General features: G+C 46.7%; 1 protein-coding gene across 2 annotated transcripts in view; it reads right to left on the bottom strand.

Annotated features, from left to right (window-relative positions):
- LOC115198117 (TBC1 domain family member 14) overlaps positions 1 to 19594 on the bottom strand; it is a 57558-nt gene that overhangs the window by 34411 nt on the left and 3553 nt on the right. Inside the window, exon 3 of one of the 2 annotated variants that reach the window (XM_029759811.1) lies at positions 17500 to 18235. In XM_029759811.1, the coding sequence (XP_029615671.1) occupies positions 17500 to 18235 (736 nt within the window). Of the gene's footprint in view, positions 1 to 13493; positions 13841 to 17499; positions 18236 to 19594 lie in introns of those variants that run through there. The other variant, XM_029759813.1, reaches the window with a different exon arrangement.

The raw sequence follows: 19594 nt of genomic DNA, 5'->3' as shown, positions 1-19594 counted from the left end.
CAGAGCAGGACAGGGTCAGCGACAGAGGACTAGGATACACCTCCATTTAAAATAACGTCTTGACTTAAAGTAGGTAAGCTAGAGTACAGCGTAAGGAAGATAATCTGTGGGGTTGGCATTAAAGAGGCAATCCACAGCTGAAATAATAAAGTAGGCACCCTCCCACTGTTTGGTAAAAAGCTGAGGGATAGGGCTGGAGAAATGTAACCACTCAAATTCATAGACAGGGCTATAGATGCAATGACTACTATCCATGGTATCAACATTATCGTTTCAACCATGTTGAGGCTTCTACATTGTAGTAAAACAAGCTTATATTTTGGGTTCTGAAGGGGTACAACTGATGATCTAAGATGGAGAGGCATTTCTCAAGGTATAACCTTCAAGAATCAATGGGTACATATCATTCATTTATTTATAAGTCCGGCTAATCATTTACTAGAAATTAAGTCTGGCAATTAAGTCTTATTCAATAAAGGAAAATGTTCTCACGTGTTCCATTGGACACAATAGTTTGTAGTAGAGGTCGACCGATTAATCGGAATGGCCAACAATCGGTAATCGGCATTTTTGTACACCGATTATGGCCGAATACATTGCACTGCACAAGGAGACTGCGTGGCAGGCTGACTACCTGTTATGCGAGCGCAGCAAGGAGCCAAGGTAAGGTTCTAGCTAGCATTAAACGCATCTTATAAAAAACAATCAATCAATCACTAGTTAACTACACATGGTTGATGATATTACTAATTTATCTAGCTTGTCCTGGGTTGCATATAAATCGATGCGGTGCCTGTTAATTTATCATTGAATCATAGCCTATTTCGCCAAACGGCAAGCACATTCGCGAAAAAAAGCACTGTCGTTGCACCAATGTGTACCTAACCATAAACATCAACGCCTTTCTTAAAATCAATACACAAGTATATATACTGCTCAAAATAAATACTTTTTTCTTTACATAGTTGAATGTGCTGACAACAAAATCACACAAAAATAATCAATGGAAATCCAATTTATCAACCCATGGAGGTCTGGATATGGAGTTACACTCAAAATTAAAGTGGAAAACCACACTACAGGCTGATCCAACTTTGATGTAATGTCCTTAAAACAATTCAAAATGAGGCTCAGTAGTGTGTGTGGCCTCCACGTGCCTGTATGACCTCCCTACAACGCCTGGGCATGCTCCTGATGAGGTGGCGGATGGTCTCCTGAGGGATCTCCTCCCAGACCTGGACTAAAGCATCCGCCAACTCCTGGACAGTCTGTGGTGCAACGTGGCGTTGGTGGATGGAGTGAGACATGATGTCCCAGATGTGCACAATTGGATTCAGGTCTGGGGAACGGGCGGGCCAGTCCATAGCATCAATGCCTTCCTCTTGCAGGAACTGCTGACACATTCCAGCCACATGAGGTCTAGCATTGTCTTGCATTAGGAGGAACCCAGGGCCAACCGCACCAGCATATGGTCTCACAAGGGGTCTGAGGATCTCATCTCGGTACCTAATAGCAGTCAGGCTACCTCTGGCGAGCACATGGAGGGCTGTGCGGCCCCCCAAAGAAATGCCACCCCACACCATGACTGTCCCACCGCCAAACCGGTCATGCTGGAGGATGTTGCAGGCAGCAGAACGTTCTCCACGGCGTCTCCAGACTCTGTCACGTCTGTCACGTGCTCAGTGTGAACCTGCTTTCATCTGTGAAGAGCACAGGGCACCAGTGGCGAATTTGCCAATCTTGGTGTTCTCTGGCAAATGCCAAACGTCCTGCACGGTGTTGGGCTGTAAGCACAACCCCCACCTGTGGACGTCGGGCCCTCATACCACCCTCATGGAGTCTGTTTCTGACCGTTTGAGCAGACACATGCACATTTGTGGCCTGCTGGAGGTCATTTTGCAGGGCTCTGGCAGTGCTCCTCCTGCTCCTCCTTGCACAAAGATGGAGGTAGCGGTCCTGCTGCTGGGTTGTTGCCCTCCTACGGCCTCCTCCACGTCTCCTGATGTACTGGCCTGTCTCCTGGTAGCGCCTCCATGCTCTGGACACTACGCTGACAGACACAGCAAACCTTCTTGCCACAGCTCGCATTGATGTGCCATCCTGGATGAGCTGCACTACCTGAGCCACTTGTGTGGGTTGTAGACTCCGTCTCATGCTACCACTAGAGTGAAAGTACCGCCAGCATTCAAAAGTGACCAAAACATCAGCCAGGAAGCATAGAAACTGAGAAGTGGTCTGTGGTCCCCACCTGCAGAACCACTCCTTTATTGGGGGTGTCTTGCTAATTGCCTATAATTTCCACCTGTTGTCTATTCCAGTTGCACAACAGCATGTGAAATGTATTGTCAATCAGTGTTGCTTCCTAAGTGGACAGTTTGATTTCACAGAAGTGTGATTGACTTGGAGTTACATTGTGTTGTTTAAGTGTTCCCTTTATTTTTTTGAGCAGTGTATTTTTAAACCTGCATATTTAGTTAATATTGCCTGCTAAGATGAATTTATTTTAACTAGGGAAATTGTGTCACTTCTCCTGCGTTCTGTGCAACAGAGTCAGGCTATATGCAGCAGTTTGGGCCGCCTGGCTCATTGCGAACTGTGTGAAGACCAACTTCGCCAAACGGGGGATGACTTAAAAGCGCATTTGCGAAAAAAGCACAATCGTTGCACGAATGTACCTAACCATAAACATCAATGCCTTTCTTAAAATCAATACAGAGTTATATTTTTTTAAACCTGCATATTTAGTTAAAAGATATCCAGGTTAGCAGGCAATATTAAACTAGGGAAATTGTGTCACTTCTCTTGCACGCAGAGTCAGGGTATATGCAACAGTTTGGGCCGCCTGGCTCGTTGCGAACTAATTTGCCAGAATTTTACGTAATTATGACATAACATTGAAGTTTGTGCAATGTAACAGCAATATTTAGACTTATGGATGCCACCCGTTAGATAAAATACAGAATGGTTCCGTATTTCACTGAAAGAATAAACTTTTTGTTTTCGAAATGATAGTTTCCGGATTTCACCATATTAATGACCTAAGGCTCGTATTTCTGTGTGTTATTATGTTATAATTAAGTCTATGATTTGATATTTGATGGAGCAGTCTGACTGAGCGGTGATAGGCAGCAGCAGGCTCGTAAGTATTCATTCAAACAGCACTATCGTGCGTTTGCCAGCAGCTCTTCACTATGCTTCAAGCATTGAGCTGTTTATGACTTCAAGCCTATCAACTCCCGAGATTAGGCTGGTGTAACCGATGTGAAATGGCTAGCTAGTTAGCCGGGTGCGCGCTAATAGCTTTTCAATCGGTGACGTCACTCGCTCTGAGACCTTGAAGTAGTTGTTCCCCTTGCTCTGCAAGGGCCGCGGCTTTTGTGGAGCGATGGGTAACGATGCTTCGAGGGTGGCTGTTGTCGATGTGTTCCTGGTTCAAGCCCAGGTAGGGGCAAGGAAAGGGACGGAAGCTATACTGTTACACTGGCAATACTAAAGTGCCTATAAGAACATCCAATAGTCAAAGGTATATGAAATACAAATGGTATAGAGAGAAATAGTCCTATAATTCCTACAACCTAAAACTTCTTACCTGGGAATATTGAAAACTCATGTTAAAAAGGTACCACCAGCTTTCATATGTTCTCATGTTCTGAGCAAGGAACATAAACGTTAACTTTCTTACATGGCACATATTGCACTTTTACTTTCTTCTCCAACACTTTGTTTTTGCATTATTTAAACCAAATTGAACATGTTTCATTATTTATTTGAGGCTAAATTGATTTATTGATGTATTACATTAAGTTAAAATAAAAGTGTTCATTCAGTATTGTTGTAATTGTCATTATTACAAATAAAAATATATATATATATATATATATATATATATATATATATATATATATATATATATATATATATATATATATATTTTTTTTTTTTTTTTTTTTTTTTTTTTTTTTTTTTTTTTAAATCGGACGATTAAATCGGTCTCGGTTTTTTGGTCCTCCAATAATCGGTATATCGACCTCTAGTTTGTAGTACTGGTACTGCCGACTGGATAAAACGTTCTAATAAGCTAAGAGAAGGACAGTCAGAACAGTATGTTTAGCTGGGCTAGATGACGTTTAGAACCAAAAACGCAAATCTCTATAATAACGGTTCACTTTCAAGTGGTCTTCATATCCTTTAGTAATACTGCACTTAGCTTTTTCATTTCACCATCAACATAGTGCTTCAGGATACACAAAGAGACAATGGCTGGCTTCAATTAAAAACTGGAACCGAGAGTGAAAAGAGCCAATTTCCTTGTTGTTAATAGAGGTGAGATAACAGCCTATAAAATGGCATGATGCCATCCAGTTCATTTCCTGTTGAGTGAGCTTCTCTTTTCTGCTAGCCAAAGTGCTATCAGACCGGTAAGTTACTACCAAAGGTTAGAAAGCAGAACCTTTAGAATCATCACTGGAGTCAGAGTGAAAAGCAATGCCGGATAAAACACTGGAATTTAAATTTTTTTTTTTTTTAATTGTTTAGTTCGTGACATAAGTCCTTTTAAGTGAAATTGATGACTAAGTTACTATGAGCACAAATGACCAACCCAGAAAGTATATTATGAATAAGGAATATTAGGGCGGTAGGTAGCCTAGTGGTTAGAGCGTGGGGCCAGTAACCAAAAGGTTGCTAGATCAAATCCCTGAGCCGATAAGGTAAAAATATGTTGTTCTGTCCCTGAACAAGGCAGTTAACCCACTGTTCCCTGGTAGGCCGTCATTGTAAATAAGAATTTGTTCTTAACTGACCTGCCTAGTTAAATAAAATGAATAATGAATCCACTAGTCATACAGCACCCTAACTCTGGAAAGGTAATGTTAGGACACACTCAAATTCACTGTAACAAAGCATTACTTTGTGGCACGTCATTGACCACATAGCCAATAATCATGACCTGCTCCCTGACACTCACACAGAGAGCAACAGACAGCTGGCAAACTGTGTCGATGATTGAATCAAAACCGCAGAGTGAGGTACACCATAACCTGTTGGTCAGTATATCAACCGAGAGACTCTGGAGGATACCGGTGAGAGAAAGAAGGCGGTTTGATATGACCGGTTTTACCCCTGACCCCCCCTAATGGAACCAGTCTCAAATGGCTTCAAACGTAGAGATACAGGACAGGGGCTTGCTTCTTCCCGTTGTGAAATGTCTCCCTACTTTTCCGGCCTATCGAAGTGTCTAGATGTGTACCCTTGAACCTGCCTAATGGTTGCCAAGACCAACAAGACCGCGGCCAGGAACTAGCCAATGAGTAGTTGGTCTGGCTTCAAACAATCTCAGTCTACTTCAAAGCACACTGCAAAAAAAAAAAAAACTGCACTAGACAAACAGAACTTATAGCCAGTTCAAAGTAACCTACATTGACATTCAGATGTCCTTCATCGTTACATAAAAGAAGAGGGACCTGCTACTTCTTAAAAAGGCAGGAGAGAAAAGGCAATGAAATGGATGAGAGGCAAAGACGTGGATTATCATTGGCACCGGTCATTCTGGACTTTCACAACTAACTCAAAACTGTAGTCTATATCTGAAACGAGTCTCTAAAAGCTAGCTTGGTTAGCTTAACTAGACCTACCAGTGGTCACCATTGTTTGACTTCCCAGTCTGGTTAGTTAACCAGGCTATATAGAGAAGAAAAATAGAAAGAAACCTCTGAATCAGGGAGGTGCGAAGGGCTGCCTTAATAGATATCTATGTCGTCGGCGCTGGGGGGTTTAACTGCCTTGCTCAAGGGCAGAACGGCATATGTTGATCACCTTGCCAGCTTGGGGATTCGAACCAGGGACCTTTTGGTTACTGGCCAACACTCTTAACCCCTAGACTACCTGCTGCCAGGCATTGTTTGAACATGAACATTCTGCACTTTTGTGAAATAGGTAACTCCAGTTGCCCAAGTGAAGGTTCATGACCATTATCGGTGATCTGTCTGACCTTTCGATTAATCTGGGGCCAGGGAAAATTGCAACAAACATGCAACAATTTCAAAGATTTTACTGAGTTACAGTTCATATAAAGGAAATCAGTCAATAGAAATAAATTAGGCCCTAATCTATGGATTTCACATGACTGGGCAGGGGCTCAGCCGTGGATGGGCCTGGGAGGGCATAGGCCAACCCACCAGCTAATCAGAATGAGTTGTTCCCCACAAAAGGGCTTTATTACAGACGGAAATACTCCTCAGCACTCCCACCCCGACGGACGATCCCGCAGGTGAAGATGCCGGATGTGGAGGTCCTGGGGTGGCATGGTTACACGTGGTCTACGGTTGTGAGGCTGGTTGGATGTACTGCCAAATTCTCTAAAATGACGTTGGAGGTGATTTATGGTAGAGAAATTAAGATACAATTCTCTGGCAACAGCTCTGGTGGACATTCCTACAGTCAGCATGCCAATTGCACGCTCCCTCAAAACTTGAGACATCTCTGTTATTGTGTGACAAAATTGCGAATTTTAGAGTGGCCTTTTATTGTCCCCAGCACAAGGTACACCTGTGTTACAATCATGTGGTTGAATTTAATCAGCTTCTTGATATGCCACACCGGTCAGGTGGATGGATTATCTTGGCAAAGGAGAAATGTTCACTTACATGGATGTAAACAAAATTTGTACCAAATATTTGAGAGAAATAAGCTTTTTGGAAATTTTCTGGGATCTTATATTTCAGGTCATGAAACATGGGACCAACACCTTACATGTTGCGCTAATATTATTTCAGTGTAGATAAAAGGCAGGTGAGGTGCCTATGTATCGCCAGTATGCAAAAAAATGTTCCTCCAAACTGATCATGCCTTATCATGAAACATGTTTTGTGACGCACGAACGCACCTTCGCAATGAGGGCACGTGTCACCTTCATGCCAAATACTTCAAACATGTTTTCCATTCTGCCTCAGTGACAGCAACTGAAGTAATGCAAGCAAGCAATAGAAGAAATTTGACAAGGTGGTCGATGTGATGACAAAAAGGTGGCAGTAAAAACATTTCAAAACAATATATTCACAAGAATGAAGAAAGCCTAATGGCTGTGTACATTGGATCTGTCTAACTTTTATTTTTGTTTCTCATCTTGAACAATATTATTACACAACCTTCTTTTCCTCGCTGGACCTCATCCTGGTTAAATGTCAGAAAGAGGTGTGGACGGAACGGCAACGTGCACCAGGAGCTGTGTGGACGGAACAGCAACGTGCACCAGGAGCTGTGTGGACGGAACAGCAACGTGCACCAGGAGCTGTGTGGACGGAACAGCAACGTGCACCAGGGGCTGTGTGGACGGAACAGCAACGTGGGTCTTGGTGGTGGGTCTTACAGCAGCATGCCCACTTGTTCCCAAACATAAGGCCACTGATACAGTAACAACGCACCAGGCCCTGCAGCCACTGATACAGTAACAACGCACCGGGCCCTGCAGCCACTGATACAGTAACAACGCACCGGGCCCTGCAGCTACTGATACAGTAACAACGCACCAGGCCCTGCAGCCACTGATACAGTAACAACGCACCGGGCCCTGCAGCCACTGATACAGTAACAACACACCGGGCCCTGCAGCCACTGATACAGTAACAACGCACCAGGCAGCTCCTCAGTGATTACTTGACCAGAGAGAGAGAGAGAGAGAGAACACCAGAAGAACACTATCCACTACTGGTCAAAAGTTATAGAACACCTACTCATCCATGGGGTTTTTCTTTATTTGTACTATTACCTACATTGTATAATAATAGTGAAGACATCAAAACTATGAAATAACACACATGGAATCATGTAGTAACTTTAAAAAGTATTACAAAAAAAAATGTTATATATTTTATTTGAGATTCTTCAAATTAGCCACAGCTTTGCACACTCCTGGCATTCTCTCAACCAGCTTCATGAGGTAGTCACCTGGAATGCATTTCAATTAACAGGTGTGCCTAGTTAAAAATGTATTTGTGGAATTTTTATGCGTTTGAGCCAATCAGTTGTGTTGTGACAAGGTAGGGGTGTTATACAGAAGATAGCCCTATTTGGTAAAAGACCAAGTCCATATTATGGCAAGAACAGCTCAAATAAGAAGAGAAACGACAGTCCATCATTACTTCAAGACATGAAGGTCAGTCAATACGAATAATTTCAAGAACTTTGAAAGTTTCTTCAAGTACAGTCGCAAAAACCATCAATGGTGAAACTGGCTCTCATGAGGACCGTCACAGGAAAGGAAGACCCAGAGTTACCTCTGCTGCAGAGGATAAGTTCATTAGAGTTACCAGCCTCAGACATTGCAGCCCAAATAAATGCTTGACAGAGTTCAAGTAACTGACATCTCAACATCAATTGTTCAGAGGAGACTGTGTGAATCAGGCCTTTATGGTCGAATTGCTGCAAAGAAACCACTATTAAAAGGACACCAATAATAAGAAGAGACTTGCTTGGGCCAAGAAACACGAGCAATGGACATTAGACTGGTGGAAATCTGTCCTTTGGTCTAATGAGTCCATATTTGAGATTTTGGGTTGCAACCGCCGTGTCTTTGTGAGACGCCGAGTAGGTGAACGGATGATCTCCGCATGTATGGTTCCAACCGTGAAGCACGGAGGAGGTGGTGTGATGGTGCTTTGCTGGTGACACTGTCGGTGATTTATTTAGAATTCAAGGCACACTTAACCAGCATGGCTACCACAGCATTCTGCTGCGATACGACATCCCATCTGGTTTGCGCTAAGAGGGACTATTATTTGATTTTCGCCTGGACAATGACCCAATACCTCCAGGCTGCGTAAGGGCTATTTGACCAAGAAGGAGCGTGATGGAGTGCTGCATTAAATGACCTGGCCTCCACAATCACCCAACCTAGTCTAGTATACTTCAATGTAGAAAATTGTAAAAAATAAAAACCCTTGAGTAGGTGTGTCAAAACTTTTGACTGGTACTGTGTAAATGTATATAATATTGTGTATCATATCACTTGTATATAGTACCTTCGGAAAGTATTCAGACCCCTTGACTTTTTCCACATTGTTATGTTACAGCTTTAATCTAAAATGAATTAAATACAAAATCCTCGGCAATCTACACACAATACCCCATAATAACAAAGTGAAAACAGGTTTTTAGAAATGTATTAAAACTACAAAAAGAGAAATACCTTATTTACATAAGTATTCAGACCCTTTGCAAAGAGACTCAAATTGAGCTCAGGTGCTTCAGGTTTCCATTGATCATCATTGAGATGTTTCTACAACTTCATTGGAGTCCACCTGTGGTACATTTAATTGATTGGACATGATTTGGAAAGGCACACACAGTGTGACAGTGCATGTCAGAGCAACAACCAAGCCATGAGGTCAAAGGAATTGTCTGTAGAGCTCCGAGACAGGATTGGGTCAAGGCATAGATCTGGGGAAGGGTACCAAAACATTTCTGCAGCATTGAAGGTCCCCAAGAACACAGTGGCCTCCATCATTCTTATACGGAAGAAGTTTGGAACTACCAACACTCTTCCTAGAGCTGGCCGCCCAGCCAAACTGAGCAATCGGGGGAGAAGGGCCTTGATCAGGGAGGTGACCAAGAACCCGATGGTCACTCTGACAGAGCTACAAAGTTCCTCTGTGGAGATGGGAGAACCATGTCTGCACCACTACACCAATTAGGCCTTTATGGTAGAGTGGCCAGACAGAAGCCACTCCTCAGTAAAAGGCACATGACAGCCATCTTGGAGTTTGCCAAAAGGCACCTAAAAGACTCAGACCATTAGAAACAAGATTCTCTGGTCTGATGAAACCAAGATTGAACTCTTTGGCCTGAATGCCAAGCATCACGTCTGGATGAAACCTGGCACCATCCGTATGGTAAAGCATGGTTTTGGCAGAATGATGCTGTGGGAATGTTATTCAGCGGCAGGGACGGGGAGACTAGTCAGGATCGAGGCAAAGATGAACTGAGCAAAGTACAGAAAGATCCTTGATGAAAACCTGCTCCAGAGCGCACAGGACCTCAGACTGGGGCGAAGATTCACCTTCCAACAGGACAACGACCCTAAGCACACAGCCAAGACAGCGCAGGAGTGGCTTCTGGACAAGTCTCTGAATGTCCTTGAATGGCCCAGCCAGAACCCGGACTTGAACATCTCTGGAGAGACCTGAGCAGAGAAGAATGGGAGAAACTCCCTAAATACAGGTGTGCCAAGCTTGTAGCGTCATACCCAAGAAGACTCAAGGCTGTAATCGCTGCCAAAGGTTCTTCAACAAAGTACTGAGTAAAGCGTCTGAATACTTATGTAAATGTGATATCAGTTGTTGTTTTATTTTTTGTTAAATGTAAAACACTTTTTGCTTTGTCACTCATTTTAGATGAGTATAGCTCTAGACCCCATTTCCTCAGCTGTTAGGGAACCTGTATGACAACGTGATGCAGGAACTCTCTCAAATCAACCCAAACACTGCGACCGGCAAACAAACACACACACACACACACACACAAAACCCCGTCATTTGAATAAGGAAATATCTACCATATGGGAATTTGATTATTGACACAACAACAAAACAAGGATAAAAACAAAAAAAATTGCCCGGGCTTGCTGCATGTAAGGCTAGATTAGATTCGAATCCAGGCTGCATCACATCCGGCCGTGATTGGGAGTCCCATAGGGCAGCGCACAATTGACCCAGCGTCGTCCGGGTTTGGCCGAAGTAGGCCGTCACTGTAAATAAGAATATGTTCTTAATTGACTTGCCTAGTTAAATAAAGGTTACATTTAAAAATATCTATATTTTTATTTTAAATATAATTTGTTCTCAATCACCTACCTACCTTCCTGAAGGGAAAATGAATCAATTAGTAAAGAAGGGAGCTAAGCACTACACCAAGTCTTGAACTGCAGTAACCCCATGATACTACTGCTGTGATGAAAGAACTTGACAGGTGAGGGGCTGGAGTGCAGAGCTGGGTGCTGATGGGAAACCTTCATAGAGCATGTTCCTGGAGTGCCCCGCAGGTACTGCAGGGTTTTGTTCCAACTAGGCACCACACCTGACCAACTGGGCTAATTGATCAGTTTAGTGATTTCCTAAATTCTACACCCCTGGTCTTCCTGGTTGGTTCAATCCAAAACATGACGTGGCTGTGGCCCTCCAGGACCAGGGCTGCCTGCCTACCCCTCCGGGACCAGGGCTGGCTGCCTACCCCTCCGGGACCAGGGCTGGCTGCCTACCCCTCCGGGACCAGGGCTGGCTGCCTGCCTACCCCTCCGGGACCAGGGCTGGCTGCCTGCCTACCCCTCCGGGACCAGGGCTGGCTGCCTGCCTACCCCTCCGGGACCAGGGCTGGCTGCCTGCCTACCCCTCCGGGACCAGGGCTGGCTGCCTGCCTACCCCTCCGGGACCAGGGCTGGCTGCCTGCCTACCCCTCCGGGACCAGGGCTGGCTGCCTGCCTACCCCTCCGGGACCAGGGCTGCCTGCCTACCCCTCCGGGACCAGGGCTGCCTGCCTACCCCTCCGGGACCAGGGCTGCCTGCCTACCCCTCCGGGACCAGGGCTGCCTGCCTACCCCTCCGGGACCAGGGCTGCCTGCCTACCCCTCCGGGACCAGGGCTGCCTGCCTACCCCTCCGGGACCAGGGCTGCCTGCCTACCCCTCCGGGACCAGGGCTGCCTGCCTACCCCTCCGGGACCAGGGCTGCCTGCCTACCCCTCCGGGACCAGGGCTGCCTGCCTACCCCTCCGGGACCAGGGCTGCCTGCCTACCCCTCCGGGACCAGGGCTGCCTGCCTACCCCTCCGGGACCAGGGCTGCCTGCCTACCCCTCCGGGACCAGGGCTGCCTGCCTACCCCTCCGGGACCAGGGCTGCCTGCCTACCCCTCCGGGACCAGGGCTGCCTGCCTACCCCTCCGGGACCAGGGCTGCCTGCCTACCCCTCCGGGACCAGGGCTGCCTGCCTACCCCTCCGGGACCAGGGCTCCCTACCCCTCCAGGACCAGGGCTCCCTACCCCTCCAGGACCAGGGCTGCCTACCCCTCCAGGACCAGGGCTGCCTACCCCTCCAGGACCAGGGCTGCCTACCCCTCCAGGACCAGGGCTGCCTACCCCTCCAGGACCAGGGCTGCCTACCCCTCCAGGACCAGGGCTGCCTACCCCTCCAGGACCAGGGCTGCCTACCCCTCCAGGACCAGGGCTGCCTACCCCTCCAGGATTAGGGCTGCCTACCCCTCCAGGACCAGGGCTGCCTACCCCTCCAGGACCAGGGCTGCCTACCCCTCCAGGACCAGGGCTCCCTACCCCTCCAGGACCAGGGCTGCCTACCCCTCCAGGACCAGGGCTGCCTACCCCTCCAGGACCAGGGCTGCCTACCCCTCCAGGACCAGGGATACCTACCCCTCCAGGACCAGGGCTGCCTACCCCTCCAGGACCAGGGTTCCCTACCCCTCCAGGACCAGGGCTGCCTACACCTCCAGGACCAGGGATACCTACCCCTCCAGGACCAGGGCTGCCTACCCCTCCAGGACCAGGGCTGCCTACCCCTCCAGGACCAGGGTTCCCTACCCCTCCAGGACCAGGGCTGCCTACACCTCCAGGACCAGGGCTGCCTACCCCTCCAGGACCAGGGCTCCCTACCCCTCCAGGACCAGGGCTCCCTACCCCTCCAGGACCAGGGCTCCCTACCCCTCCAGGACCAGGGCTCCCTACCCCTCCAGGACCAGGGCTCCCTACCCCTCCAGGACCAGGGTTACCTACCCCTCCAGGACCAGGGTTACCTACCCCTCCAGGACCAGGGCTGCCTACCCCTCCAGGACCAGGTCTGCCTACCCCTCCAGGACCAGGTCTGTCTACCCCTCCAGGACCAGGGCTGCCTACCCCTCCAGGACCAGGGCTGCCTACCCCTCCAGGACCAGGGTTCCCTACCCCTCCAGGACCAGGGCTGCCTACCCCTCCAGGACCAGGGCTGCCTACCCCTCCAGGACCAGGGCTGCCTACCCCTCCAGGACCAGGGCTGCCTACCCCTCCAGGACCAGGGCTGCCTACCCCTCCAGGACCAGGGCTGCCTACCCCTCCAGGACCAGGGCTGCCTACCCCTCCAGGACCAGGGTTCCCTACCCCTCCAGGACCAGGGTTCCCTACCCCTCCAGGACCAGGGCTGCCTACCCCTCCAGGACCAGGGCTGCCTACCCCTGCACTAGAGTTTCAGAATATTACTTTTGACATTATATCGATTCTATGACTCCAAGTATCGATTCTCAAAAAAATATGTTATTTTTGCTAGGTAGTTAACGTTAGCTAGTGATAGTGGGCTGTACCTGCGCCAATACTTCAGTATTTCTCCTCCTATAGCTTGGCCACAATCTTCTTCTTTAAATGGTGAGCCAACAACAGCACTTATGCTGTACCACGTTAAAGCCAATATGTATACACTATAGACAAGCAGGGAAGGTCATAAAAACCCTTTCATACATACAGACCTGTCAATGAAGAGAAGCAGTGAAGGGGTAGCCATCCTGTCAGTGGGTTTATCCACAACAAACACAATCCTCAATGCCAAAGCAGAACAACCTGTCCACTGTCCAGTGAGAAGCTGTTCAGATCCTCAGTGAGGGCAGGACAGTTCTCTCTCAGAAACCCAGAGAGAAAGACAACTCTTTGATATGAAGTAGTTCCTCTCATTCAGTCAAGCCCGACGTTCATAGTTGTATCCAGCAGAATAAAGCGAGAGGGATAGAGACAGCCACATCTGAGACGTAACCCGTGTTGAGCCTGTTCTGTGTCAGAGATCCTTAACCACAGCCCACTCTTAACCACAGCCCACTCTGCCACCACCCTGCCTTCAGAGTAAAGGAGTTTGACTGAGCAAAGGGGAGGGATAAGAAAGAATGTGCCAGCGTAAACAGAGAGTTTATTATTTATTTCACTTGTTTTGGCAATGTGACCATATGTTTCCCATGCCAACAAAGCCCTTTGAATTGAGAGAGAGAGAGAAAACACAGAGTAAACGATCCGAGGGAGCAGCAGAACAAGGGACATCTCCCCAGTAGAGAGAACAGGGCTACTCAGAGAGTTGAGGAAAACAGGTCTGTGGAGAGAAGGGGAACTAGCAACAGAGTGAGAGGAAGTGAAAATACCAAACTGGCTGTTGTGATCGAGAGGGGTGTGAAACCAGCCGTTTAACACTTCAGACTAGGTTATGATGATAATGCTATCAATGGCCATAGGACCATACACTGAGTCATTTTAAATAGGCCTGAAACCCATTATTACACTACAGGGGAAGGCATACAAAACAAACTGTGTGTAAATTGATCTGTTCACACTTGGAAGGCAGCTATTGTTGGCACATGGGGAGATCTCATTTAAATGTGCTGAATGGATTAGAGTGGGATAGGCTGGGATACAGCTGGGTGTGTGTGTCTCTCAATTCAAACGGGCCTTATTGGCTGGGGAAACATATGTTTACATTGCCAAAGCAAGTGAAATAGATAATAAAAATGACTCAAAAGTTTAAGGAATTAGAGACATGTCAAATGTCATTATGGCTATATACACAGTGTTGTAATGACGTTCAAATAGTTTAAGTAAAAAAGGGAAAATAAACAAATATAGTCTAGGTCCAAAAGTCTTAACAGCTTCTACCCCCAAGGTATGACTCCTGAACAGCTATTCAAATGGCTACCCAGACTATTTGCATTCTCCCCCCTCTTTTACACTGCTGCTACTCTCTTGTTACCATCTATGCATAGTCACTTTAACTCTACCTACATATTACCTCGACAAACCGCACATTGACTCTGTACCGGTACCCCCTGTATATAGCCTCCACATTGACTCTGTACCGGTACCCCCTGTATATAGCCTGCACATTGACTCTGTACCGGTACCCCCTGTATATAGCCTCCACATTGACTCTGTACCGGTACCCCCTGTATATAGCCTCCACATTGACTCTGTACCGGTACCCCCTGTATATTGCCTCCACATTGACTCTGTACCGGTACCCCCTGTATATAGCCTCCACATTGACTCTGTACCGGTACCCCCTGTACATAGCCTCCACATTGACTCTGTACCAGTACCCCCTGTATATAGCCTCACAACTGTTATTTTACTGCTGATCTTTAATTATTTGTTATTTTTATTTACTTATCTATTTTTTACTTAACACTTTTATTTTTTTTACTGCATTGTTGGCACGTGACAAATAAAATTAGATTTCATATCTACAAATGGTGTTTGTTCTTCACTGATTGCCCTTTTCTTGTGGCAACAGGTCATAAATCTTGCTGCTGTGATGTCACACTGTGGTATTTCACCCAGTAGATATGTGAGTTTATAAAAATTGGATTTGTTGTCTGTGTGTAATCTTGAGGGAAATATGTCTCTAATATGGTCGTACATTTGGCAGGAGGTTAGGAAGTGCAGCTCAGTTTCCACCTCATTTTAGGGGCAGTGTGTACATAGCCTGTCTTCTCGAGAGCCAGGTCTGCCTACGGCAGCCTCTCTCAATGGTCCGTACATAGTCAAAGCTTTCCTTAAATTTTGAGTCCGTCACCGTGGTCATATATTCTGCCACTGTACTCTCTGTTTAGGGCCAAATAGAATTCTAGTTTGCTCAGTTTTTTTGTTAATTCTTTCCAATGTGTCAAGTAGTTATCTTTTTGTTTTCTCATGATTTGGTTGGGTCTAATTGTGTGCTGTCCTGGGGCTCTGTGGGGTCTGTTTGTGAACAGAGCCCCAGGATCAGCTTGCTTAGGGGACTCTTCTCGAGGTTCATCTCTCTATAGGTAATGGCTTTATGGTTTGGGAATCGCTTCCTTTTAGGTGGTTGTAGAATTTAAAGTCTATTCTGGATTTTCATAATTAGCGGGTATCGGCCTAATTCTGTTCTGTATGCATTATTTGGCGTTTTACGTTGTACATGGAGGATATTTTTTGCAGAATTATGCATGCAGACTCAATTTGGAGAATACAGTGAATTCTGGTAGTATTTAATAGTTGATTCTAAGATTAGTATTTGATAATGTATATGTTTTTGCTGTTCGTTATAGAGCCAAAAAGATTGGAGAAGTGGTTTATCCATACATCTACATTTTGGATAGATAACTCTCCGTGTTGTTTGTTTAGAGTTTTCCAATTTTCCCAGAAGCGATTGATTCTATTCTTGATTCTATTCTTGATTGTTGAATTACATTGAGCTGATTTCTGACGTGCTGTTCCATAGCGTATTTCTCTCTCTCTCCTTCTATTGAGAGAGAGAATCACAGGATGAAGTGTGAGATGTGATGAATGGGAGAGAGTTTGAGTACAGAGGAAACTACCTTTTCCCCTCTGAGCTCCCGAAATAGATGAAGCCAAAACCCACACACTCCGTTCATCTGAGCCTAACGCACCTGCTGAGTGTCTGATGCCTGCGATTTGGAAGGGAAGCAGTGAGGTGACTGGGGTATAGTGGAGGGAGCTAAACGTGGGACCTGTGTAGTTTAACCAGATTAATTAATCAAATCCTACTGTGTGATCTAAATTAGTATTTTATTTCTCAGTGCAATTCCCGCACTGTAACAAGTAGGTTTGCAAAGCTACCGGTAATTTACCAAAATCTTCAGTAATCTATGGCAATACATGGTAGCTTTGGAAATGTATACTTGAAAAAAATATATATATCGATCGATATATATTTTATTCATTTTTTTATATCTGTGTCCAGATTGTCCATGAGTTTGTAGTAGATAGAAGCACTTATCCAGAGCGACTTATAGGTAGTTTACTGGTAACCATAGTCACACGTATCATCACAGTGTGCAGGCTTTTAATCCAACCCTACCAACATACCTGGTACAATGAACGGTTTGTACAGGTACACTTAAGGTCCTTCAAACATTAACAGAGGACTATGTAGATATTGGGTGTGTGTGTGTGTGTGTGTGTTCGCTTCTATGCTTGGAGTGCCTAGCTACGATATTTTCTTTTTAAACGTGACTGACCAATTACGGGGTGTGTTTAGGTAAACAGGTGGCTCCAATGCCATCACCTGTCAAGCACAATTTCACAGGGCGTACGGGAATAAGTTATTCATAGTAAAGCTGAACCAGCTCTGCTTTTAACCAGTTCCCATTGGAGGCTTCAAGCCTGAATGCATTCAACCATCAAATGTTACATAGGTCATATACACTTTACACAGGACAAGTTCACTGTACTGGACTCTGGGAGTGTGGAGAGGTATGTACTCGTTTTGTGAGTTTTTCACAGTAATCTTGAGCAATGTCTTCTTTTGTCATAGTGTGGTATAGTGTGGTATAGCTGTAGAGAAAAGATGAGGCGTGTGTTTACTGTAAGCACTGAATCCTATGTACACGTGCAACTAAAATCTCTCCTAAATCGAGCCTTATGACAATGGGAGACCTGAGCTTAAAATTCAGTTATGCACACAGACCTAAATAGACTGTCAAAGAGCACACAGAGTGATAACTTCCATCGTACCTGTTGAAGAAGCTAGCCAGTGGCCCCAGCCTCTTGGGCCTGCCCTCCTCTGACCCCAGCTGTCTCCCTCGTGGGCTCCACAGATCCCCTCCAATGTCACCGCCTGGCGACGACGACAGAGTGACGTCCGAGAATTGAGCGGCGTCGCCCTCGTCCGTCTCCAGGGTGACGATGGCGCTGGAGTCGGAGGTGACCATGAAGTCCGGGATGTCCTCGTTGGACGCAGACAGCGTGGCTGAGAGCTCCGTGCTCAAGCTCGACACGCTGCACACCGAAATGTCGTCACTGCGGTTAAGGTTTCCCCCTCCTACGCCGCCCATCCCCGTGGTGACGACTCCCACGCCGCCAGCGCCGGACCTTGGGGCGGGGCTGAAGAGGCGCACCGAGTCATAGCCACTGCGGGGGAAGGTGGAGGACTTGCGGAGGCCAGCGCTGTCTCCAGACTCGTCTAGAGAGAGGGTAGCAGGGCCCTGGTCGTTGTGGTTGGAACCCAGGGTAAGGCCACAGTCTCCTGGTTGGGCGTGGATGTGCTCGGGGTGGTTGATCTCCAGGGTAGGGATGCCAGAGTCCTGGGAGGCTAGGCTGTGTTGGTCCAGGTCCTGCTCATCGGATCCCTGCTGGGGGTTGCCATAGTGCAGGGAGTGCTGGATGAGTGGGGGCTTGCTGTGCTCATGGTGGTGGTTATGGTTGTCCGAGCGGACCGTGCCGTTCTCCATTAAGTTACCTCCAGCTGCACCTGAAAGCAACAAGGAATTATAGACGAGAGTCACTACTAGTAGTGATAATAGTATTATGTGATATGGTACAGTGATAGTTGATGGCCTGTAACAAATATTTTTACATTTCAAAAATTCCATTAATATCCACATATTCTCTTTCAGTACAACATTTTCGAATAACATTTGCCATGGATATTCAACTCTTACCCTACAAAGACCGGACCGTGCTGGTTCTCTGTTCTACATGATAATTAATTGCACACACCTGGTGTCCCAAGTCTAAATCAGTCCCTGATTAGAGGGGAACAATGAAAAAAATGCAGTGGAACTGGCTTAGAGGTCCAAGTTAAGTTTGAGGGCTTTGGTTTGACAGGTCAGTAGAGCTAAAAAGTCAAGCTCCATTAACCAAACTACTGAGAAAAAGTAGGAGTCTAAGACAGGGATTAGGTTGTCCACAGACCAATCACTGACCCAGAACAGTATATTACCCATGAAAGTAGGAGACACCTCCCACTCCCCTCCCTCACCACCACCTCCTCCCCACCACCACCACCACCACCACCACCTCCTCCCTCACCACCACCACCCTCACCTCCCCCCCTCCCTCACCACCTCCTCCCCCACCTCCAACTCCTCCCCCCTCCCTCACCACCACCTCCCTCACCACCTCCTCCCCCCTCACCACCACCTCCTCCTCCCTCACCACCACCTCCTTCCCTCACCACCACCTCCTCCTCCCTCCACCTCCTCCTCCTCCTCCCCCACCACCACCACCACCTCCTCCCCCACCACCACCACCACATCCTCCTCCTCCTCCCCCTCACCACCACATCAGATAACAGGAACAATGGAGCAGAAACATATAGGGAGGTGAGAGAGGATCCGGTCAGTAACCAGGCTGAAAATGAATCCACAAACGTAGCCTAAAACGTGAACGAGCCTCCTGTACCGTGTGCCTGCCTGGGCCCCTGCAATTAGGCTAAGGCCGTATGGGAGTCAAGGGTACAAGGGACCTCACTGTTGAGGTCCAGGAGAGGGAAATAAAGGGTGAAATGAAGACCCCTGGGGAGGGAGACTGTCAGAAACCCATGCATCATCGCATTTAATGGGAGTCTTAGAAATAATCCAAAATTGCATTTGCCCAAAAAATGTAAATCAGTAAGTGAGTGAATTTGTTCTGACAGTGCTTTGCTTGTATTGCATTGACACAAGCTTCTAGAAACCCTTTGACTTGACCACAGTAAAACTACAATTACATTGGAAAGAGCTTTAAGTAAGCATTCCACTCTAAGGTCTACACCGGTTGTATTCGGCGCATGTGACAAATAAAATGATTTGATTTTTAAGAGGCACAGACATGCAAAGTTCCAGTGCTT

This window comes from Salmo trutta, chromosome 8 (assembly GCF_901001165.1).
Source record: "Salmo trutta chromosome 8, fSalTru1.1, whole genome shotgun sequence".
In the NCBI taxonomy this organism is placed as follows: Eukaryota; Metazoa; Chordata; class Actinopteri; order Salmoniformes; family Salmonidae; genus Salmo; species Salmo trutta.
The sequence above is the reverse complement of the archived record's forward strand: the minus strand, read 5'-3'. Positions and strand labels throughout refer to the sequence as shown.